The 25,160-nt window shown below is 36.5% G+C and overlaps 1 protein-coding gene across 2 annotated transcripts; it reads right to left on the reverse strand.

Annotated features, from left to right (window-relative positions):
• Positions 1-50: 50 nt before the first annotated feature.
• LOC148844700 (linoleate 13S-lipoxygenase 2-1, chloroplastic-like) lies at positions 51-11,565 on the reverse strand. Of its 2 annotated transcripts, XM_088955638.1 has the most exons (9): positions 11,233-11,565; positions 4,250-4,518; positions 3,933-4,170; positions 3,083-3,406; positions 2,902-2,987; positions 2,496-2,612; positions 2,119-2,423; positions 1,096-1,362; positions 51-929 (listed from the first exon to the last, which is right to left on the reverse strand). In XM_088955638.1, exons 1-9 carry the CDS (start codon positions 11,432-11,434, stop codon positions 170-172), a joined length of 2,568 nt encoding a protein of 855 aa, XP_088811764.1. In that variant the 5' UTR covers positions 11,435-11,565; the 3' UTR covers positions 51-169. The 2 variants fall into 2 exon arrangements, with proteins under 2 accessions (XP_088811764.1, XP_088811765.1); XM_088955639.1 differs by lacking the exons at positions 3,933-4,170; positions 4,250-4,518 and having other exon boundaries at positions 11,233-11,563.
• Positions 11,566-25,160: the final 13,595 nt, after the last annotated feature.

The raw sequence follows: 25,160 nt of genomic DNA on the forward strand, positions 1-25,160 counted from the left end.
CCCTCCAAAATTAAAATATGAAGGAAAGATTTATGTAAATTACTAGATTCTTGAACCAAAAGTTCAGTTCATTATTTTTTATTTAAATAACCAGATAAACATCCATCCATATACTGGTTGTGACAACATAAAGTAATTGAACATTATCAACTGAAAGACAAAGGAAAATCTAAATTGAGGTGCTGTTAGGAACTCCAATTCCTGTCAACCCAGGTTTAGAGAATGGCTTCAAAAGCTGATATGGTACAACAGCAGCTCCAGTTCTGTTCTTTAGATTTGTATCTTTGTTTCTTGCATCAATAATTCCCTCTATCTCCTTCATTCTCTCATTAAACCTATCATATGCCACCTTGATCACTGGGTCCTCAGCCCATGAAGACTCCATCTCACCCCCAAGATATTCCTCATCTGAGGAGTGAGTTGACAGAACGACTAGTATAGCCATCACTAATGTTGCTTGAATTTGTGAGGGATAACACTGCAAGAGTGTGGATTCGGGATTTTTCAAGAAATCCTGGAGGTGTTGCCCCGAAAGGTCTTCATTAGGCATGTTAATCCTAGCAATTGTTGGGCGGTTTGGGAAGTAACCACCATATTCATACTGACCAAAGTTGACAGCAGCGTGATGAGCAGAGGCAACCCAGATGATGGTTGTCAAGATTTCAATTAGATCCCCTGGGGTCTTGAGGACGGGCCACCATGGTTCATCCTTCTTGTCTTCATGGCCTTTGGTCCTCACCTCTGTCCACCAAGCTTGGAGCTCTTGATCAGATTCAATGAGGCTGACATCTTGGTAGTAGTGATTGACATAATCACTAACCCATTGTTTTAAAGCTGTCCAAAGGAGGAGACCATCACTAGCAAAAGGGTAGTCTTCAATCGTCAGTTTCAGACCATATTCGGCTGTTGGGTCTTCAACTGCCATTCCCCTGTTGTAGGTAGTGAAATTGGAGACCAATTAGAACCATTAAACTAGTTGAGTACAACACCCATAATCTGAACATCATCAACCGATGTTGGAAAGTTGGAAACATCTTCATCACTTGTATCAACACTTTGAAATCAATCTTAAGCAATTCTCTTTTGTTTGCTTACCTGCTAACCAGGTCCGCCGGCAGACCCTGCTTGTCGAACCGCCAGAGCTTGTCATAGGCGACCGAGCTAAGTTGCATTGAGTACTTGGCTGTAGAGAAAGAAACCTCGATTATCCCACCTGCATTGATGAGTGCTTCTCGAGCAAGAGCATTGATCTCCATTGTGTATCGGAAATGGGGCTGCAACAATCTATAAATTGGGTGCATTGCACTCAGCTGGCGATTTGAGGCAATAATGTAAGGCTCTATGCTACAATGAGTTCTCAGCCTACAAAGACATCATGCAGGCAATAAAAGTCACATACCTTTGACCATTTGGATCTACGTTTATAAAATTATGGAGGCTGATTTCTTTTTACTATTCTAAACCCATTGATGGGGAGAATATAGGCCAGTTCTGAGTCATCAAACTGCTCTACTTTTCTAGCATTGTTCCAGTTCTCCTTTCTACAAATTGAATTATATTGAAGGTAGGTTGGGGCTCGCCATTAAGGCATTGACAAGTGGGTTCAACGCCAATGGCAATAGGAGCCACATCAACCATCCCATGCTGCTTGGATTGGATTTGGTCCGATCCGATCCAGTCCAATATGAGTCCATTAAAGATGGATCGGGTCCAATCCAATCCAATCCAATGAATATGCTGGACCATTTTGGACCAGTCAATTTCAATGTTTGGATTGTTTAATCTGTTCAAATTGGTTTTAATTTAGATTGGTTTCAACCCAAACTTGATCCATTCACACCTGTACTCTTATCTTTCTCTATCAATGGGCTTGGTATTGATTCAATCCGACAAAATCCAATGTAAATCCATTATGGATGGACCAGGTCCAATCCAATTCAATAAATACTTTGGACTGGACTGGTCCAATTCAATATGTAGTCTTATTGGTCCATCCAATCCATCCAAATCGATTTTGATTGGGATGGGCTCCAAACCAAAACCGGTCCATTGACACCCTAGCCTACTCCCATGTGCCATGACCCCGTCTTCAGTGACAAGCTAATTGCTCTTACTTACCAGTGGCTGACGAGCTCGTGGTAACCAGAATCGTGGGCGAGGACATGAGTTTTAGCTAGCTTCCACAGCCAAGAGTTGGTGGCATCCACAGTACTAGGTGTGAACACCTGCTTCCACTGGGGCTTATCTTTGCTGGGTGGCCGAGTGAGCTCGATTGCTATGGGTTTTAACGTATCGTCTTGTTTCAGAAAGAACAGCGTCCGTGATCCGTAGAGTGTTGCCCCTTCTATCTCTCTTACTTTGTTTACGTAGGGAAGGAGCAGATCGTGATAATCTAAAATGAAGAGTTTCTTACGCTGCAATGCCTGGAGCCACAGAGATCGATCAAGGGATTAATGTATTTTACAAAATGAGTATGTTGTCTGTTTTTCTTTTACCTCGTCAGTGGTCATGATGCCCTTGATTTCTCTCTGGACAAGCTCTGTTGTGATTGCAGATTCAGGTGGACCGTAGATCTCTGGGTCCAGTTCGCTCTTCAATGGCCATTCCTGATCCTGCATGAATTTCCAATTGGGCTCATTTGTGTTCGTCGACGTCAATCCATGTAGCTGTAGCCAGAGGAATTGCTAGTGCGATGCCTAGGCCCACTTTTGCTACAACTCGAATCTACTACACCATTCGAAAGTAGCCACGTGGATGATTACTGAGGTGCATTCGTGGCTTCACAGTAGCCAGCATGCACCCTCAATCACCTTGTGCTATGTGGCAAAATAAAGGTTCTTCCCTATGTATAAATAATTAATACACCCAACATGTGCCAGAAAAGTGATGAAATGAACATACCGTGACCAACTGAATACCAAAGGGATTGATACCGGCAAGAGTCTGACGAGCAAACTCCTCATCCTTGGCCCAAGCAAAACTGTCTCCTGCAAAAATAAAGATGAGGAGGAGAGAGAGAGAGAAGAGATTTAGTGTAGAGAGTGTATTACAGATCGAGGGAGAGAGAAGAGAGATTACTAACTTTGTATCAATTCAGGGGTATCAAAATGTAAGAGATCAGCTCGGCCACATGTTACAACGTTGGCCACTGTTGAGACTGCACTTTCCAATAGCGGTTGGTGTTGTTCAAGTGTAGGGATGGGCATCCCTTGGTCGAATAAGCTGTTAATGGCCTCGAAGGACGGGAATCCAAGGCTGGTATCCACGAGGACCCCTTTGATCACAGGCAGCAACACATTCAGCGCTGACGACACTGTTACACTTGTGAAGCCTGCACTCTTTACTTGTGAAAATTGCTCGTCCCTGGGTACATATATGTCGCTACTCCTTTTTTCGGACAATGCATCTACAAGGACGACATCGGATCAATGTTTTTGTCCAAGTAAAACACAAAGTTGGGGCACATTGGATTTGGACCATATTGAGAGGGACTGGAGAGGAAATGAAAAGCCCATTTTGGCCCATTATATTGCATGTCCAAATTCCAATCCAACACAAGAAAAGGTCCAATAATGAGGGGATAACTTTGGCCCAGCTTTTGAGCTGGGTACGCTCACTTATTCACGCTCATGTCTTTGTTTTTGGCTAAAATAAATTAGAGGTGAATTACTAATTTACCCACTCTCATGGTAACATGTCATTCCCAAAAACTTTCTCAACAGCATAGGCTGTTGGGGACCAACATGATGAATTGGTGGAATTTGGATTTTCTCCATCGTCCTCACAGCCTTTTGCAGCTGTGGATTGAAAACATTTCTGTACTTGTATGTTTTTATTCACAGTGAAGCATTCCAAATTGCACAGCTGCAAAGTTTTGTGAGAACAGTGAAGATAAAATCCGAATTTGAGTGGGTGTGAATTTGTATGCATACCTTTTTTGGTCTTTGGACGCCCAGTTCTACAACGCCTAGGATAAGGGAGCTTCTCACCACCAAGGACAGGTCTGGCCAGTTCTTGGCTACTGTCTGGATTTCCAAGATCATTATATTTGTCATAATCGTATATTCTCTCAAAACTCTTCCTTTCTCCCTCCCCATTTCCTCGTAGGTTCTCTAGTTCTTTCTCCCTTAGTCTCTTCAATCCACTTGGTGTCTGTGATGGCAAGTAAGACTGCACCATGCATGGAGATCAATTACACGGTACGTGTTCAAAATCTAATGGAGAGAGAGAGAGAGAGAGAGAGTGAGACCTTGTTGGTGAAGAAGATTCTCTTTTCTGGGTTATCAGACTTGGCATGAACCCAAGAGTTGCAAGCAATGGTGATGGGAGAGCCAGAAACGGTAGTGAGAACAATGCTGTGTAGGAAAATCTCTTTGTGATGTTCATTCTCCACAAGAACTGCTCCGACATCACCGAAACTCCAAGGAATTTTGAATTCACCTTGGTACTTCACATTCTCCCCCTCTTTGCTTGACCTCTTTACATATCCTTTTATTGTCATTTTCTCCAATCCCGTCCCTTCAAAATTATATATAATTAACAATAAAAATACACTACCACTGTTAGGATCAATGAAATTAAATTTGTCTTCAGGGATAAATCTAGATCTCAACCAATCAAATTGAAGTTCATTTTTAATTTATATTTACAAAATATATTTTCATTTTTAACAAGATGTACTTACCATTATATTCGATCAATTAAATCTTTTACCGTGCTATTGCACGGTAAATTTTGCCTCAATATTGATTTTCCTTAATAAACTTTACTACAACTTCTTTTCTACTAGTCTAACTAGGGAAAGGAAGCAAGCTGATGCAGGAATATGCAATTGGCGGACCAATCTTGACTCGTATGAACTTTGCCACATAGCCGAAATTAATACCCACCATCATATTAGTGGGTCTACGCCTAGAAGTGGAGTTAAACTGGGAGCAAAATTAGCTCGACTTCATTATATTTTGGTTTTGGACGTGGAAGAAAAAGGTTAGGACAATACATTGAAAGAAAGCTCTTCACCCTTTTTTTTTTTTTTATGTGGGCTCTTTTCTCTAATTAAGTGGGTCTCCTCCAATTAAGCTACGAGATCTATTCTGCAACTACATATGGGTAGGGGTGGCAATATTTGACCCCAACCCACCTGCTTAAAAACCCACCCATTTAAGATGGGGAGAATGAGGATTCAGACCAGGGTCAGAATTTTTAGGCCCAAAGTACATTTGGAGTAGGCGTTAGCTCGGAATTGATGCTAATTTACGGGCGGGCATTGGTGTATAGAATGGGAATTTGACATTTTGAATGTTTATAGTTCTACAATGGGATTCAGAAACCTGCAATGGGCCTGTCTGCACTTCTCCCCTTAAGATGAGAGTCATTATGGGTTGAGTCATCCATTTGGGTTAGGAGAAGAGGATCAGCACGGGTTGGGTCGAGGGTACCCATTGGGTTGTAAAGGGTTAGGGTCGGTTGGGTTGAGGAGAGGGTCAAAACTGTGAGGGAAAAAGGTCAAGCTGGTAGTGGAGTCTCGATTGTGTTGTTCTCTGTACTTCCAAATCGCCAGGTTGAGGGAAGAAAGGTCGTCGTTCTCATCAAAACCACTAGTGATTTTCTCCCTTCTCTCTTCTTTCTTTTTCCCTCAGTCTCTCTTCTTCTTCTTCTTCTTCCAAAGGTTGGGCTTGCATGGTAGATCTCTCCATGCTTTTTCTGCCATGAGAGAGGTTGAGTTCGCATTACACTTTCTGCCATGGTAGAGGTTGCATTCAATATTAGATTCGCACTAAATCTGGTTCAAACCCAAATTTGTGTTCATTGTCTTCCTCTATTGAAGTTAGGGTGAAGACAGATCTGGGTTTGAAAACATAGATCCACTGCCTGTAAAGGAAGATATCACAAATCTGTTTCAAAACTTCATCATTTTCGTATGTGAATACAGATCTGGTTTCGCTAAACAGGTCCACTGCGTGTAGAGGAGGAGATCATGCTAGATCTCGTTTAAACCCAAATTTGTGTTCATCGTATTCCTTGGTGAAGACAGATCTGGGTTCACATGTAAAGAAGATGAAATCTGATATATTTTTTTCAAATTCTCTTATACTAGCGAAGGGGGCCCTGCGTTGTAGGGGCTCGCTCAAAAATTATCAGGCTTAAGCTCAATTCGAATTAGAGACTTGAGCTCGAGCTTGAGCTTGGCTCGAGTCAAAAGCTCGAAAGTTCGAGCTTGGATACCTTTGATTGCAAGTCTCTCAAGCAGCCGAGGTTCCAAACCAAGGTGCCAAGCTAAGGTTTCCCTAGTAGGCGAGGTGTCGAGCTAAGGTCTCCCTTAATTGACAAGGCGCCAAGTTGAGGTCTCCCTCAGTTGTCAAAGTGCTGAGTCGAGGTCTCCCTCAGTGACCGAGGTGCCGAGCTGAGTTCTCTCTCAGTGGTCAAAGTGTCGTCTAGCTCAAGATCGATTCGAATTAGAGACCTAAGCTTGAGCCCAGAAGTTCGAGCTCGACTACCTTTGATTGCAGGTCACCTAGCAGCCGAGATACCGAGTTGAGGTTTCCTTCAGTCGAAGAGAGAGTGGCATTCTTGTATTTACAAGGAGAGACAGATGGCACTCTTGTAATTTGTAAGAAAGAGGGAGAGAGAGAGAGTTGGTAGGAGAAACTTGCATTCTTGTAATTCGAAAGAAATAAAGCAAGAGAGAGAGAGAGAGAGAGAGTAGAGAGTGTCATTCTTGTAATTTGAAAATAAAAAAAAAAAGCAAAATTTAATGTTAGATTCCATTTCTTGGCTTCTTAAGCCTTCTTTCGTACATATTCCAACTTAATGTATTTATATTGATTTTCTTATGTTTTTGAAATTTTCTATTAATTCAAAAACATGATGGAAACTTTTATCAAAAAAATTTCCCTACATTATTACGTTTTATTTTATTGCTTTGAAAATTTCAGAAAAAAATCTACGGAGAAGTACAAATAGGCCCAATGCAGATTTCTTATTTCCATTATAGAGCTATAAACATTCAAAATGTCAAAAACCCACACTCTACACACTGATGCCCGCCGGTGAATTGGCATCAATTCCATTGAACCGTCATTCTCCCAATTTATAAATTTTTGCAATTTTTCTACACTTTTTTTATATTTGGTTTCTTGTACTTTTGTTATTTATTTGCACTTTTGCTTTATTATATTTTTTTGTTTTTTCTTGCAATTTTTATATTTTTTTCCAATTTTTTTATGTTTCCTATAATTTTATATTTTCTTTGCATTTTATCACTTTTCTAAATGTTTCATAATTTCTGTTTCTTTTTTTACATCTTATACATTTTCCTTTTTTTTTTTGTTATTTATTTATAATTTTTGTGTTTTTCTATATTTTTATAATTTCTTTGGTTTTTTATGTAATTTCTATTTTTCATATTTTATATTTTTCTAAATTTCTGCATTTTGTATTTTTTTTTGCAATTTTCTGTTTTTATGAGAAAATGTGAAATAATGCTTTCATTTAATTTTTTTTCAGAGAAGTATAGACAGGCCCGTTGCAGATTTCTGAATCTCACTACAAAACTATAAACATTCAAAATGTCAAATACCCCTACCACCACACTACGCATCTATGCCTGCCCGTGAATTAGCATCAATTCTGAGCTAGCACCTACCCTAAATGTACTTTGAGCCTAAAAATTTTAACCTTGGGCTGAACCGGCATTCTCCCAAATTTTTTTCTATAATTTTTTATGTTTTATATTCATTTCCAGTGTTTTTTTGTGCATTTTTATTTGTATTTAAAAATATTTTTGACCTTTTATAATTTTTATGTTCTCTTAGTTGATATTAAATAGAGAAAAAAAATGCCACAGTTTGGGTTAGGGTGGGTCAAATGGGTCATGTAGGGGGAGGGGGGGTCAGGGGTGGGTGACCCACTAATATCAATAAATATGGATGGAAAATGGGTTGGAGGGTCAAATTGGGTGGGTTGATACTCAACCTACACCCAACCCAACCCACCCATTTGCCACTCCTAAATATGGGCATATAAAATTGGTTCTCCTTCCAAATCATGGGTATTACATATTAAATTTTATTGCTTAGGTTCCATTTGGAAGAGTGAAAATATAAATATGTAGAGTGCAAAACCCTATATTTTGTATAATTTTGTATGTATTTACATTGTACTTATTTGTATTTGTATTCTTTTCAAGGCTATTTAAAGGAGAGTGTAAATACAAATATATACTGTGTAAAATCTTGTATACAGTATTTCTAAACCTTTTATTTACAAAGTTTACATATTTATATTTGTACTCTTCCCAAATTGAGCCTTATGTTGTATTTTCATGAAAAGCTTTATTCACTGCCATGAAATATACGTAAAAATTATATCATTTCTCTCCTAATGTTCCTATTTATATTAGTCTTCATGAAATTAATTGAATTTAATTTTATAATTAATTCAATTCCTCTCGTAATATGTAAAATACATCATAACCAACCAATTTATAATTGAATATACAAAAGTAATACATGGTGTAATAGACCCACATCTTCAAATCATTTGATTCTATTAATCTTTTCCATATTAATTTGAGATTTATAATTGAATATACAAAAGTAATCTATATTTTCTATGAGGAAAAACAAGCCAATTTAAAATAGGATATCGATTTTTTTTTCTTTTAGTATTTGGTGTCACACACCACTAATAACCCCCATTTTCTCCAAATTGATGGTTGCTAAAATCGATTTTACGTAAACTCCAATGAGTCATCCCACAATTTGTGAACTCTGAATTGAGCAGTTAAGGCGGATTAGTCTGATGGAGATATATTTGCAGTTATCTTGAACCCGATTTTATTTCAGGTTGGGTCGGGTTGACACTCAGGTTAGGGTTAGGGTTGAGATTCATGAACCCGACTTTATTTCGGGTTGGGTTGGGTTAAGGTTGACTCCTTGGGCAACCCAACCCAACCCGAACCCGGCTCTCTAGTATATGGTCATATATAAATATATGTTATATCATACATTGATTTTTTTAGATGTATGATAGTTGTATAGCCCTCATTACATACTATCATGTCTTTCCTTTAAGATAATCACTTCACTTAATCCTAAATGAAAAGACTAAAACCTTAATAACATATTTTATATTTTTTGAATATTTTATTCTTCATCTCCTCTCTAATGTTTGGCACCTACAAAAAATTTGTCACAAGTCAAAACTCAGTAAACTATAGTCATTTCAAACACTTATTTTTTCGATTTTGTACCAAAAGAATCAATAAAAACATTAACAAACAAATACTAATAAAACATAGGATTAATATATATAGTGAAAAGTGAGTTAAGATTTGAGATTAAATAGTTTTATAAGATTTTAAGGAATGGGAAAAATTCCTGGTTGGCCCCAACTCGAGCACAATCCAACCCAAAGTCGAGTTAGGTTGGGGTGATTTAGGGTTGAAAGAATTTAATTAGGATTAAATAGATCGGATTGAAGGTCGGATTGGGTTAGGATTTATAACATAGGATTAGATTAGGGTTGGCCTCAACGCAACCTAACCCGACCCGATTTGCAGCCCTATTAGTACCCCTCCTGTCTTGCCAAGCCCTAAAATGATGGTTTTTAAACTTAGAAAACACAGGATATTATATTGTACCAAATCCCCATAAATTAATGATTGATCAATTGGCATCTTTCCAAATATGAAGGCGTCGGATCAAGCCCATATGGCTGCAAGCTCTTTGTGATAAGGTTAGTGGACCTCCCATGCACATGCTCTATTGCAATTTTTGTCCACTGCCCAAATAATTCCTTTAAAAAGGATATTTTGATAAGATGTGGCTCATTGAATGCTTCATTCTGATCATCTAATTTAGGGACACATATGCCAATGTTCAAATTGAAAGCAAGCCTTCAATTAAGTAATGAAATATATATATAAACCCTGGAGAGTCCATTATCCCTAAAATTGGGTCCCCAACATTGTTAGAAATTAATTCGGATACATTAAAAATTTGTTGAGAGAATGTTTGTGTTTAATTCATTTTCAAGATTAAAAAAATTGTTTAAAAACTCAATAAACAATTGGAAAAAAAATTACATGCCCATGGATATTACATTTTAATTTTAAAAGTTTGGCCTTTATGGAGGTAATTTGTTCTGATTTGCCAATTATATGTACATGAAATATTATTATTATCTAAATTATATAAATAAAATTTTAATTAAACAATAAATCCTTTATATAAACTGTATAAAATCTCAACTAATTGATAGCCATGGTTGTTTGCTGAGTTTTGAGAAAATTCATAGAACTAATGGACTTTTCAAAATTATATAACTGGGGAATTTTCCAACAATGAACCCAACCACGGAATTAACTAAAAAAAACAGCATAAAAAGTATTGGCAATTAACTATATTTATTAACCTTTCTTTCATGGATTTTGAAGGAATTTCGTTCCGATCGAATTCTAACGAAGCTGCCGGACAAGTGATGAAAAACAAAAATAAGAGATTGACCAACAATCTTAAGGTCATCCTGATTTTTGGTATGAGCTAGCGATGCATTTGTCCCTTCAGAACAAGAACAGGCTGCTGATGAGTGGTGAACCAACCATGTTTAGAATTTAAAACAAACCCATTTTATTTCCTGATTTATTGGGCATTCGAGCTCGAAATCGCATTAAAGACAGAAAGAAGGGATAGTTAATTTGTTAGCTTTCTAGATTTTGATGCCAATGAGGATTATGAACTACATGTTATATGGCTTACAGAGTATTCTCACAGAGAGAGAGAGAGAGAGAGAGAGAGAGAGAGAGAGAGAGAGAATCAGCAGGGTCAATAAACGTATTAGTTATTTATTTAGTGATAAACGCAGAGGGGCTCTTCTCTTATGAGTATTTGCATCAGATCCGGTGGTGATATTCTTATTTAGCTCCATTGTTCAATTGGAAATTGATAGCAGAAATTCAGTATTGTTGGAAGGCTCAGTTTGGGAAGAGTGAAATATAAATATGTACAGTACAAAATACTGTATCTGTACTCTTTCCAAACTGAGCCTAAGCAGCAACGCAAGGGTGGATTGCGTGTGATGGAACTTCCTTTCAGAAGCACAACAAAATGGGGATTTCAGAGAGGCTAATTAAAATCTGAGATAGCTAGTCTGGTGAAGTGTTCATTTTGTCTATCATAATTAATAAATGAAGGCTAATTTCACACTAATCGTTGTTTAATTGTTACTTACTTGGTTCGAGCTCTGTGCTAACAAGCTCCAGAAGAAGGCTTTTACCCTTCAAATCCGTGACGCTGTCATGCAGTTGGTCCAACCCCACGTTTGACAACAAACCACCGTCTGTAGTCGGTTTTCCGGTGACGACCACATTAACTGTAACCAACTTTCCGGTTGAAGTCGCTGCTACTTCTTTGGTGTCAATATTTGACAACATTTTTACCTCTAGTTTGGAGAAGATGGAGCTAATTGAGGACTCACTCAGGGAAGGAATGAAAGCTTTTTCGATCAGTTTGGCTTACAAACTCCTTTAATGATCTCCAATGAAGTGTTAAGCTCTCAGTTCGTCAGTTCCTTTTTTTTTTATAGCCAGGTACTGCTAATGAGACATTGAAATGGAATAGGTTTTCGTCATTGATATGGCTTATTACGTAATTGCATGTGAAAATTGTTGTATTACTTGTTTTAGGAATTTAAAAGGACCGATTTCTTGTCATTGTTAAATACCTACCATTTTTCTCTATTCATATATTAAGATTATTTGAACCGAAAAATAATTTTATTTTTAATATTTTCCATCCATCTTGGTAAGACAAATATATATATATATATATATATATATATGCATCCACGACAAAATACACTTTAACAAAGTGATCAGTTAAGATGTCAGCCAACATTAATGAATTGATCTCCAAAAGTAACTTACAAACTTGTTTTCAAAATCGGATTGGACTGGATGGTCAGACCGAAAAAACCAGGAATCGATCAAGTGATCGGTTCCGTTTTTCTTTAAAATTGAAAATTTGCAAAAAAAAAAAAAACACCACAGAATTGGGCAGTTGAACCTTTGAACGGTTTTGACCATTTTTATACTTTATATTTTTGTCAGAGAAGACTGATCATTCGATTTGAACGGTCAGACCGTTCAACCCAAGAACTGGACCCCTGACCGGTTTATTCTTCGAATCAGTTTTAAAAACGTTGCTTGAAATTACGTAGCAGAGGTGGGTGTCCTCACAATAACTCAATTTGGTGAGTAATCTCCTAAGGGCCATAGTTGGGGCTTAAATAAGTCGGCTCAGTTCTGATTTAAATTCAAATTCGATATGATAAGAACCTGATTCAGATTCCTCCCTTGTTCTTAATAAATAGGATAGGGTGATTGGATCAAAAAAGTCAATCTATTTAATTAATAGATCGAATTCAGATATATCCCAATCCGTTAGATATAAAATATTATATAATTATATAATATAAATAATAATTATATCATAAATTTTTTATTACAATTCTAATTAAATTGGATATCCAAAATAAGATATTCAAATTCAAATCAAACTTTTGAAAATCCAACATATTCTTATCGATCGGATTTGTTATTAGATGGAATCAAATATAGCTTTTATCAAATTGATCTGATCCGAGCCATAGTCATAGTCATGTAGGTAGGAGATGCAAACACAATTTGCTATGGCATGGTGATTTCAGAAATTCTTCATGAACCAACAAATCTTGAATTAGATGCCAAAACAATATTATATCTAAGTCCATGATTCATGATTTTAGATCAGTGTTAAAATTTAAAATCATGTCATAGCAAAAAATCGAACTCTTAAGGTCTCCATATGTGTGGAGGACTCTATTCTCTATATGTAGGTACGTGTTCGTTGTGTGATTAATTACGTAGACATAGTGGGTGTGGACCATTTGGTTAGGTTATCTACCTCTTTAATGCACTGTGTGGCTGTGGCCCAGATTCTGCAAATTTGAATATATTTTGCAAGTAGAAAGGGATTTTGTACGAGTTTTGAATGTACAAGAGAAATGACAATTCTTTGAATTTTGCCAAACACAACTAATTATGATATATCTGAAAGTCATATATCTTAAAAAAAAAAAAAAAACATATATAAGCTAGTGATCGATAGAACAACACATCACACGTTTGCATCAAACATTTGCTAGCCACTAACTCACATTGATAGATATTGCAGCTGGTTAGCTGGAAATTTAGCCTATTTTCCCCTCCTATTAGTTTAAATTATTGTGTGAAATGTGGATAAAATGGGCATTTTATCAAAAGAAAATGAAAAATTAAAAAAAAAATGTTGACAAAAAGTTCAATAACCATGAGGAAGTTAGGGATCATTGCTTGGTTTAATTGGTTTAATAGTAAAATCAGGAGCTTACAAACATGAATATGGGTTTGAGTCTGACAGTGTTATTCAGTTTCACCCCCTCTAATTAAGCTAGACTGGAGTAATGGTTGCTTAGTCCCTTCCTAATTAGCCATTGTTTAATATTTTTCTGCTTTTACTTTCTTGGTAAGAAGTATCTTTCAAAGTGTCAGTTATGTAACGCAAGAGAAGTCTATAACAAAAACAGCAAAACTAAACTTCTAAAATTCTTTCTGCATCTTAATTAATTTAACTAATGAAACCTCCAATTTAAGATTGTAATCGTGAAAATTAATTTTTGCTAGATTAAATTAAAAACCTTCGAACTTCTAAAATGGTCAACATGCAGCCAATCCCATATTGTTGGGACAGGTTTAAGATGATGATAAATATAAAAAGCTCCATCGGTTAACTAAAAATCTTTCCAAATCCTATTATGGCATAATTAGAAAGAGAGAGAAATGTAAATTATTGGAGAATTTTAAGAGTGCAATTTGGGTGGGTTGGGCCGAGTTTATGATCAACACAAGACCAACCCTAAAATTTGGGCTTAAGGCCCGAGTCCAAAGTCAAACCATATCTTTTCAACCTGAGCCCAACCCATATTGTAATTTAATGCATTTGAGTTGGGCTTGGGTTGGTCAATAAACCCATTCTAAAATTATATATTATATATGTATTTAAGTAAATATGTATGAAAATTTCAGGTTAGGTCAGTTTGAGTTCAGGCTAGGCCCGCCCAAATTGCACCCCTATAGAACCTGCTTGCAGAACTTGATGATATTATTGCTTGGGTTAGGCAGGTGCACATAAATGCAAAAGAATCAGATACCTATACTATGTAAAGCAGACACTTGCCTTGGTTTTAGTATAGCTTATAAACTTAAAATCAAATACCATATATCATATCATATGTGGTTAATATTTAATTGTACAGGTGCAAAACACTTGCTCTTATACTAGTTACTACTAAATCAAAAAAATCACGTGGCCTTGATTTCAATGTAGCTTATAAAAATAAATCCAAATACCATATATCATATGTGATTCACTATAAGCTAGGGATCTTTGCATATTGCATGCAAATGGTCAAAACAAATTTCGCTCCTTCCATCAACGAGCCATTTCTTTTACACTGTGGCAAGGCTATACCTCCTTGGTTCTTTTTTTTCTTTTCTTTTCTTTTGAATTATTTTTAATGTTGGATGAGGTGAGTAGGTAGGTAAAATACAAAAACAATCATAAAAACTTTTCTTATAGTTTCATTTTAACAAATAATTTTTCTGAACTTTTGAGAAATTCGACAAAAAAACCTTCCTTCCCTCACCTTTTTAGATGGAAAACTTTGACTGATGCACCATTTTTTTCCAAATGCCCGCTCTACCCTTTTATAAATTATTTTATATACAAAATTACTGAAATAACCCTGTTTTAATTTGACAAAAACCTCCTTAACGGTCATCTTCTAATGTTTTTGTCAAGTTAAAGTAGGGCTATTTTAGTAATTTGCATAAAAATAATTTATAAAAGTGTAGAATGGGTATTGGATAAAACTAGTGCATCAATCTAATGTTTTCCATCTTGGAAGTGTCAGAAGGGAGGATTTTGTTGAGTTTCTTAAAAGTTTAGGATGGTATTTATTAAAAAAAAAAAACTGTAAAGGAGGTTTTTATGATTATCGGAAAATTCATAAGGTTTTTGCATTTACCCTAACATCTACATGAAAAAGCAGAATCACCTATTTAATGAAGGCACAAAATAAAAACAAGAGAAGTGTGGGACCAACCCATTTTTGGTTAACCTGGCCTGAGCCATCAACCCGGCCCGGCCCATTTTTGTCCCATTGTTCCGACCACTGTGCAGTATTTTCTAAATTCTATTAAAACTTTTCCAATGGTTTTAAATGTCTGAAATTGGAAGGCAAGTGTGTATGTGTTGGGCGATTCATTGAGTCGCATGGAGGATGAATTTTAGAGGAATTTAGGTTTCGGGCACAATCACCAAGAAGCCCTGATAGGACCTTGGTACTGGCCTAGTTTTGCCATTTCCCAACCACCCAAGAGGAGAAAAAAAAAAACCCATGTCTCACGTTATTGACTATGTGCATTGCTTTTCCCCAACAAATGCGCTACAATACGCAGCTGGGTTAGCACTTCCCCCAAACCATCTCCCACCTTCCACAATGGGCTGACGCTTGGTGTATATCCTTTTGGTGGGGAGGAGCCATGATTTAGGTTGTGTTTGGTATGCACGGTTCCCATTTCAGGCTCCAAATGTTAGAGGGAAAAAAGTGTCAAATGTTAAAAACGGCAACAAACATATCATATTAAGATATTATCCCTTTTGACATAAAACTTGTTTGGTTGGTGAATAATTGTTTCGAGCAGATATGTGTTTGACATTATCTAGCTACAACACATTATCTCCGTATATTGGGAACATCTATCCGTGTATTGTCTATTTAGGAAGATGAGATGCTCTTCACGTGTGGCTGCATTGTTCTGTGGTAGACGTGGACTCTTCAGGTATTAGATGGTGCTAGGGATCTTTTGCTAGTATGGGATGCATCAGAGTATATCATTACACTGTCATGTAAGATGCCAATTAAGAACCAGCTCATCGGACCCAATGCCCGTGGTTTACTAGAAACGTTTCATAGCTGTTTTAACTTTTAACTCAAAACAGCCTCAGTCTAAGCTTAATGATTACTTTCAACTTGAAATCAACCCCAGCACTAGTTTTTATTAGACCGTTTCAATGCAACTTATAGAAGAAATTGGTTGAATCAATTTAGACTGATTTGGTTCATCCCGGTTGGTTTATTGTTTACACCAAAAGTTTTCTTTTAATAGACCTGTTGCTCTTCTATATTTTGGCCCATTGAGACCCATTATCGTTTCAGCCCATTTAAAAAATAAAAAAGCCTTGCTTATTAAGGCATTTTGATGACCCACATGGTCTTTATTGGACCTATTGGCCCATTTTTCATCTTCACCCATTGTAGCTCATTCTCGTGTTGGCTCAAAAAGCTAGCCCATAGAGGCATTTTTGGTTGACCCATTGAGGTCTATTGTTGGCCTATTTTGGCCAATTTATGCCTTTGTACTCAGCCCATGGAGGCTGAGTCTCTCTCTCTCTCCCCTTGAAAAAGCAGCAATGCTACCACATTACCATGTCATCATTGATTTGCCACATCATCATCACCACAGCCTTGGAGACTTGCACACATAATTACACTGCAGCAGTTTTGTCAAACGCATGAAGATCATTGACCCACACATGCATTTGAGGGCACGAATTAGGGAATATCTAACATTGGGTTATTATGGTAAGATTAAGTGGGTTATGATGATAAGGATGGCATTAGGAAGATAGAATTCTATCTAAATTAGGAGTTATGAGTTATATTTGCTATAACCTCATATTGATGAATGCAATATTTTTCAGCTTTTCTATGAAGCCTTGCAATATCCCTTGATTGTATTCATTTCTAACCCCATCCCTTAAAAAAAAAAAATTCGCATTAAGTCATTCATTTCAGAGATCCCCACGTTGAAAAATGCTCCAAGAAATTAAAGGCTTAATTTAGTTCAGACAAATGAGAAATTAATGTTAGTATATAGAGACATTGAATATATTGTGGCAAGACACAAGAGTCATACCTTAACCAACTCAATTTTCAAGGGATTGAGGCCAGCAAGAGTCAGACGTGAGAATTCCTCGTCTCTAAACCAAGAGAATTTGTTTCCTACCGCATTAGAATGGTGATGATGAGAAAGATGTAATGAAGGAATGAGTATACATACGCAGTTAATAAATAATGAATGATGAGAGAGAGACAGAGAGAGAATTACTAGCTATAGCTATGAAGTAGGGAAAGCCAAGGTTGGCGTCAATAAGAGCCGTTTCAACATGGGGTAGCAGAGCCTGAAATATCGATCTCATGTTCTTAATAGAGAAATTAAACATCCTCATTTCGGGAAATGCTTCATCCCTTGGTACATACATGCTATTGCTCCTTTTCTCTGAATTTGGGTCTGCACCCAACAATGTAAACAATCATGTTATTAAGTTATACTAAACACAGCCTTAAATAATCTATATTATAATTATCAATGTATTAAAATACAACCCGGAAATAGAACCATTTTGATCACTGGTGTTTGGGTCAGCAGTTCAACGGTTCAGTTTGAACGGGTCAGCCCATGATGTTTTTAAAAATAAAAATAATAATTAAATGATCCAAAAAAAACTGTTTATTGGGTCAAACCAAGGTTTTAAAACCAAATCGGACAATGAACCAGTCAGGGTCTGGTTCCTGGGTCAAATGATCCAACCATTTGAACCAAATGGGATGGCCTGTGTCTAACAAAAAATAATAAAATGAAAAAAAAAAAAACAGCCAAAACCATTGGATGATGCAAATGGTTTGAACAGTTTAACCATCCGGGTCAGCGACTTACTGAGTAAATCAATGGTTTTTGGTGAAATAACAGTTATAGGGTAAAACAGAATGAATTATCTGGTTGTTTCCCAGTTTTCCGGATTGACCATCCGGTCCGTTTTGAAAACCATGAGTCAAACGGTTTAGCAGTTTAACCATTTGAGTCGATGATTCATTGACCAAATCAATATATATATATATTTTTTTTGAAATTTCTAGATCAAGCATAAAATGGAACCAGACTACTTACCAATTCTCAAGTTGAATCGTCCAACAGTCGACTACGGTCTGATTTTCAAAACAACAATAATTATTGAGTAGCTAGCTAGCCATGTCATAATTATTATTAGCACCATAATTTATTTATCAAGAATAATCAATACACACATATATATGTACCTTTCTTGCATCTCTGACGCCCTGCCCTACAACGCCTAGGATAAGGGAACTTCTTGCCACCTAAGACAGGTCGTGCCAGTTCATCCTTTTTTGTCTGGATCACCTTCTTCATTGCCACGCAGGTTCTCCAGCTCTTTCTCCCTCAGCCTCTTCAGACCATGCAGCGTTTCCCAAGGCAAATAGCACTGCAGGTAATAAAAGGAAAAACACATCAATATGTTGCATTAATTTTTGCTTCGATCGATATTCGATCATCATTTTGATAATTTTGTGATCGATATATGCTCGATTATCATGTGGGTGCTATATATCTTAATTACATTTATTGGACTAGAAAGCAGAATACTGGGCTGGGTTGTCACTGGTCCATAAGATCAAACAATTAAGCTAGGGAAGGCCCAGTAGTTCATTGAGGGCCGGGCAAGCTGTTGGTACAGTGAGCCCTTAATTATTTGATAGATGGCCTAGCCGATGATTTCGAACCTTGTTAGTGAAGAAGATCCTCTTTTCTGGGTTGTCGTACTTGCTATGAACCCAGGAGTTGCAGGTGATGTTATAAGATGGTGTATAATCAGGAGAACCATTGATGAGGAGGAGGGCTATGTTCTTGGCAAACATCTCATTATGGTGCTGATTTTCCACCACAACTGCACCAATCTCACCGAACCCAGGCTCCATGATGAAACTGCACTCGACTTCATCTCATCCCCCTCTTGCCCAACCCAACGTGCATATCCCTTCATTGTATTCTTCTCTAATCCCGTCCCTTAAAAAAAAAAAAAAAAATAGACTACGTAACTAATGCAAAATGAAAGAAGTGATTTATACATATATAAATATAGAAACTACAAAAATTAAAGCCTTAATTGGATCAAGCTCCACACTGATGAGCTCCAAAAGAAGGGTCTTACCCATCATATCCGTTATGATATCCACAACTTGGGTCAATCCAAGCTTGGAGAGGAACCCAGCGAAGGAGAGTTTCACTGTAACTATGGCCTTAACATTAACAGTAGATCTAGACGACGACGACGACGACGACGTTCCCGCAGCCTCCTCTGATCTTCTTGTGATTGTTCCAATATTGTTACTAGGAGTTGAACGAACACAACGTATTCTCTTTTGGTGGAGACTTGAGCCTGCAGGTGGCCTGAAGAAGAAGAGATGACGATGTTCTCCTACTCCTATCATGCTGCTGGCTTGTACAGAACGTCGACTTTTGCAGGAGCAAGCGGGATACATTAATGGGCTCAAGCTGGCGTTAGTGTTGCAACAGACTTCTGGTGAACATTATGGAATTGGTTGGTTGTGTGGGAAAGAGTTGGGAATAAATGAATAAATTAAACCTTAATGCGAATTAAAGAGTGGTTTGTACTTTGTAGAGATGAAGGTTTCAACTCAACTCTTTATATAGACCCACGTACTCTCTATTTTCTGCTTATTGTATGGCCTTAATTAATTAGGGGCAATATATAATATCTGATATTTATTATTTATGTTGGTGGCTCCTACCATTGTCGAAGGACGAATGAACCCAAACCACCTCTTTGTTTTCATGTCTAAACCCTAAACCTAACCTTCTAACTTCCAAAATTAACATGTAAAATGCCTTTACAGCAAAAATGCCTTTGGTTAATACCTGGTATTATTTATATTGTTGGCTCCTACCATTGTCATAGGACACGAATGAATCCAAACCACCTCTTCGTTTTTATGTTTTAACCCTAAGGCCCCGTTCATTTTTTGGTAAGTTATTTATTCGGATAAATGCAATTACTTGAGTAACTTTTTCCTAAGAAACATTTACCCAAATAAGTGCATTTATCCATGTTCTTTTATTTTTCATATAAATAATACAATGACCATTTTAGCCATGAAAATCCATTATTAAAAATGGCACTTTTGTCCCATTCAAGTGTTGGCAACTTTCCCCCTAAGTGGGAAAGTTATTTACCCACGTAAGAGATGGGCAAGTAAGTGATAACCATAAACTTTCCCTAATCCCCACATAAATCTGAAAAAAGAACATGGGATTCTTAGTCAATGGGAATCCGAAATCCAAAAAAGAACATGGGATAACCAGCAACTCCACCCCCCCCCCCCTTCTCAAAATCCGAAAAAAAAAAAAAAGCCCCCTAAATCTAACCTTCTAACTTCTAAAATTAACATGTAAAATGCCTTTGGTTGGACACATATATTTTCCCTACATCCGCTGATTTATGTCTCCAAAAGATGATAATATTGTCTGTCGCCTTCAGTGGTTCATTTTCTTCACCATGCATGATGATATATAAGCTTTAATTGTGATTCCCATGTTATTATGCTTACATCTGTGAACCATGTTCTCTAGTTGTAAATATCCTCATCATTTTTCCATGTCTTATCCCAATTGTTATTATTGTTATTATTTTGGCTGCATTCCCCCTAAAAAATCTGAAATGAAAGCCCCTTCCTAGTCCATTAGTAGCCCCCCACCCCCTTATAAATCACATCCTGTCCATGGATTTTGCATCACTAAGATTTTTAGATGTGGACTGAATTACAAAAACCCCTTAGTATTTTTTTCTTTTGGTATTGAATTGTGTGACTAATCTCTTATAGAGGCCTTAACTTTTTTTCTTGGGCATAGTAAATCTCCTCTAAAGTAGATGATATCTCTATTGGGACAATCCAACTGATATTCTGAGCCACCACTTCGTTGTCACCTTTATTTAGAGTTTGATTGTGGTGCAGTATGGAAGCAAACCATATTTAGAAAAGTTTCAAAGAAAAGAGCAAAAGCTGAAATAAACAGGAAGAACAATTTTTTCTTGAATATTTAATAAGAAATCAACACAAAACTCCCTATTATTGCCCTACCTATTCCTTATATAGACTTCTTCACACCCTTATATGCCTCCTACAAAGAAGTTTTATAATCTAATAAAACACTCTTTATTATAACCCTACTAAATCTCTTCAAAATATAAAGTCGTAGTTGAATACAAATTTGAAAATCTTGCTATAACGCTAAGTTGATAAATACGAAATAAGATAGAAATCCTTCGGTGATGCTAACTTGGTAAAAACAAACTAGATAGAAACTCTGCGATAGTGCTATCTCGATAAATATTTACCAAATTGGGTGCAATTCCTGTACATCAGATTGAGAGTATGAAATTCAATCTAACCCCAAGACATCTTAAACCATAATTAAAAATCAACAGAGAATTACATGATTGATATCTACTGATCACTACTGTAAACATGTATAAAGAGAAGCTTACAAGCAAAAACTCATCAGATTGGGTTAAACCGGGATTGGGTTGGACCTGTCAAGCAGCTCTAGCTGCATTACACCCCCAACCCCAACCCCCACCCCCACCAGATATACTAGTGCTAGTGTTAATTTGTCTCTCTACCGTGTGTACCAAGACAATTTTATATATCTAACCCCATTTTCCACGTTTCCACCAATAAGACGGAGTTCTGTTCATTGGGATGTACTGTGTGGTGCCAATGTGAATTCAATTAGATTTGTTGCCGTTAATCTTGTGTGATTAATTGTTTCCCTTGTGTGAAAAATTAATAGTATTATTTTTATTAAAATTAAAAATACTGTCAAACCCTATATTCTCTCTCCTCTTTTCCCTTGCACAAACATTCATCCGGCCGTTTCACCTCTCACAAACCAGATCTGTGGGCAGAAGAGCTAGGCTCATTCGTGGTGAAACCACTTCACCTCTTTCTTTTGACAGCAAGATTGTAAGAGATCAATTTTTCATCTCTCCCAACACATTTCAAAAATTCTGACTCTTGGGCCACAAAATCAAAAAAGTAGATAAAAAGTTGCTCTCACGAGTCCGAGCCTTAACCTACAATGCTGACATGCCAATATGTGGTCGGAACTGCAGTAAAATATGCAGAACCAAAATTGCAGGATATCCCCTCTGAAAACAACTATTAATAAAGTATGTGGATTTTATTCAAATCACAATTGGTGCGCTTTCCTTTATCAGATTTTGAGGGGGGAGTTGGTTAGTAGGATTTGATTCTCATTGATCTAAATATTTATGTTTTTTTTTTTTTCAGATTTATGTGGAGTTCACAGAAAATTCATTTCCCCATGTATATCCATCTCTTAGTAGGATAAGTAACTTTTTCATTCCGAGGAAAAATTGTCAACACTTGACTAAAACAAACTTAACTCTTTTAATCATGTCTTTTTATGTTTACCTAGAAAATAAAAGAAGATGAATAAATACACTTACCTGAACAATTGCATTTACCTTTCTGAAAAATAAACGGAGCATTAAACTCTAAAATAAAAAACAATAGAAGGATATACAAATTTGAGCAGAACCTTGAAGTGATGAACTGTTCCAAGCTATATATATATATATATAACATTACTGTCTTGGGGCCATGGGCCAGAAATTGCTTTATTTTGTTGTCTTCTTTTACTGCAATAATAGAGTTGGGATATGAGATGTTTGATCGGCTGAACCTGTATCATATGAGCCAGCCATATGGAAAAGTACGGACAGGTCTAATGCAGATTTCTGATTCCCACTGCAAAGCTATAAACATTCAAAAGGTCCAAAAATCACACTCTATGCACTTATACCCGTCCCCGAATTGGCATCAATTTCAAGCTAGCACCTACCCCAAATGTACTTTGAGCCTACAAGTTCTGACCCAAGGGTTATCGGTCACTCTCCCGCCATATGGAAAAGTACGGACAGGCCTAATGCAGATTTCTATCTGCAAAGGTCTTTCATGTTGTAGTTTTACATCACTTCAATTTGCAATCATTTGGAAGCATCTACACCTTCATTTTAAATGTTTTTGAGGTTTTTTTCTTCATTATTTTGTCACACAGGTCTACGTGTCTTCCATTCCATCACTCACTTGTAGGGATGGATTTGAACCAAGCCAAGCCGAATACTACCAAGCTCGAGCTCAGCTCGAGATTGTTCTACAAGGCTCGAGCTTGAGCTCAGCTCGGCTCGAGCTCGATTTTGAGAAAAAATATTTTATAAAAATAAAAATTATATATATAAATATTTTTTATTTAATATTTAAAATTTTAAGAATTATAATAATTAATAATTAAATATTTTTATTATATATATTATTTTCTATAATTATATATATATATATATATATTTGAGTCGGCTTGCGAGCCTCACGAGCCGAGCTCTAATAGGCTCGAGCTCAGCTTGTTTAATAATCGAGCCAGTGAATTGGGCTCAAACTCAATTAAAACCGAACCTTTCACAAGCCAAGCTCGAGCAACTCGTAAAAAGCTCGGCTCATTGCCACCCCTACTCACTTGTATTTTCATTCCCTTAGGATCTAGTCCAATGCTCCTGAATCGTCATCTTCTGTCCTATCTTGAACTCCGATGTAAGATGAATTGATTAACTTTTAGATTCTTTTCAAAAAACAAATTTTTCTAAAGTTTAAGTACCATATTAGCACGTTTTGAAACTCAGATAATAAATGAGACTAACCCAAAGTACAAGATACTAATTTATAATTTATCAAAAAAATAGAATAAAATAGGGCCGAAGATAAGATATTTATTTATGTGGGGATAAAATAAGTTTCTTATATTTGCCCCACTCTATTATTATTATATCAACTATAATTTTATGTATAATACAATTTCTATAAAGTTTATAACTAATAAATTTATTCTTTTATATTTATATAAATTTATTATATAAATTAAAAAGTAATTAAGTTTTTTAAACATTTTTCAGTTTAAGCACAATAAATCGGACTCGATCCAAAACTGATCCAAGAGTCCAACATATCGGATTTCAAATTGGGTTCAACATGGAGATCGGCTTCAGTAAATACACCATTCTCACATCTTTTAAAGCCATGCATTGGGAATATCTTCTTCTTATATGCTTTTTTTCATGGGGAGATATTCCCAATAAAAGGCTACAAGGTGAACAGTGTAAACACGGTCTTGTCAGCATTGAAGCTAAGGCTTCAAGTGTTTCTTCCCCCACAAACCAAAACCATAATTTGGTCCAATCCAAACTACATCTAAACCGCCACTTTTAGAGGTCCTGACCAATGATTCCCTCCTCCGCTAAATGCTTCATTTTCTTTTAATTTTTTTGAAAGAATTCCCTTTTAAATCTCCTTCAAACCTTTCTAGCAAAGCAAGTGTTAAAACCCAAACCCAAGTTTTTGCAATTTGAGTTTACATCTCTGCCCCACAAGGGACCAACCGATAATGTCTCATAGCATATTCCCGTCGTATATTGAGAATATCTCCCAATGATAATACCAGAATCAATAATGTCATCATCGAAAAATATTTCCAATACATGATAGGAATGTGCTATGGGACATTGTGGGGCGAAGATGTAGACTCTCGCAATTTATCACCTCGATTGATACATATTGATTGTTCTGGCCGAATTCCAATACATTGTGCACATTTTTTTTTCTCCAAAGTAGCACATACCCCAAACCCAACCCAGGTGCAAGCGGAATTAAAGCTTATATAAATAATTAAAGTTATTTTTGTGTGTAATAACTTATTTAAATTCATATAAATTTTATAATATTAATATTATTATTAATATTGGTTTATGCTCCTTTAGGAATTAGTTGAGTTTCCCAGCCCAGTGTGCATTAGAACATCCAAAATGGTCCTCACTCCCTTACGGCATTTGCAGTTGTGCATTAGCCATAAATAAAACATAAAATAATTCTCAATGGATATAAGGACAAATTTTGTGAGAAAAAAATCTGAACTCTATATCCAACCATGCCTTAATACAGACATGCATCTCTTAATTCTGATGCTTTGGACCTTTGAACCAAACATATATCTATTCAATCCCATGCATCAGTCTGTCGTTGTCATGTCGTATATGACAATGCGATTTGATATTTGGTGATTGTCTTCTTAC

This window comes from Nelumbo lutea, chromosome 7 (assembly GCF_056320005.1).
Source record: "Nelumbo lutea isolate HS-2025 chromosome 7, American lotus-T2T, whole genome shotgun sequence".
Taxonomy (NCBI): Eukaryota; Viridiplantae; Streptophyta; class Magnoliopsida; order Proteales; family Nelumbonaceae; genus Nelumbo; species Nelumbo lutea.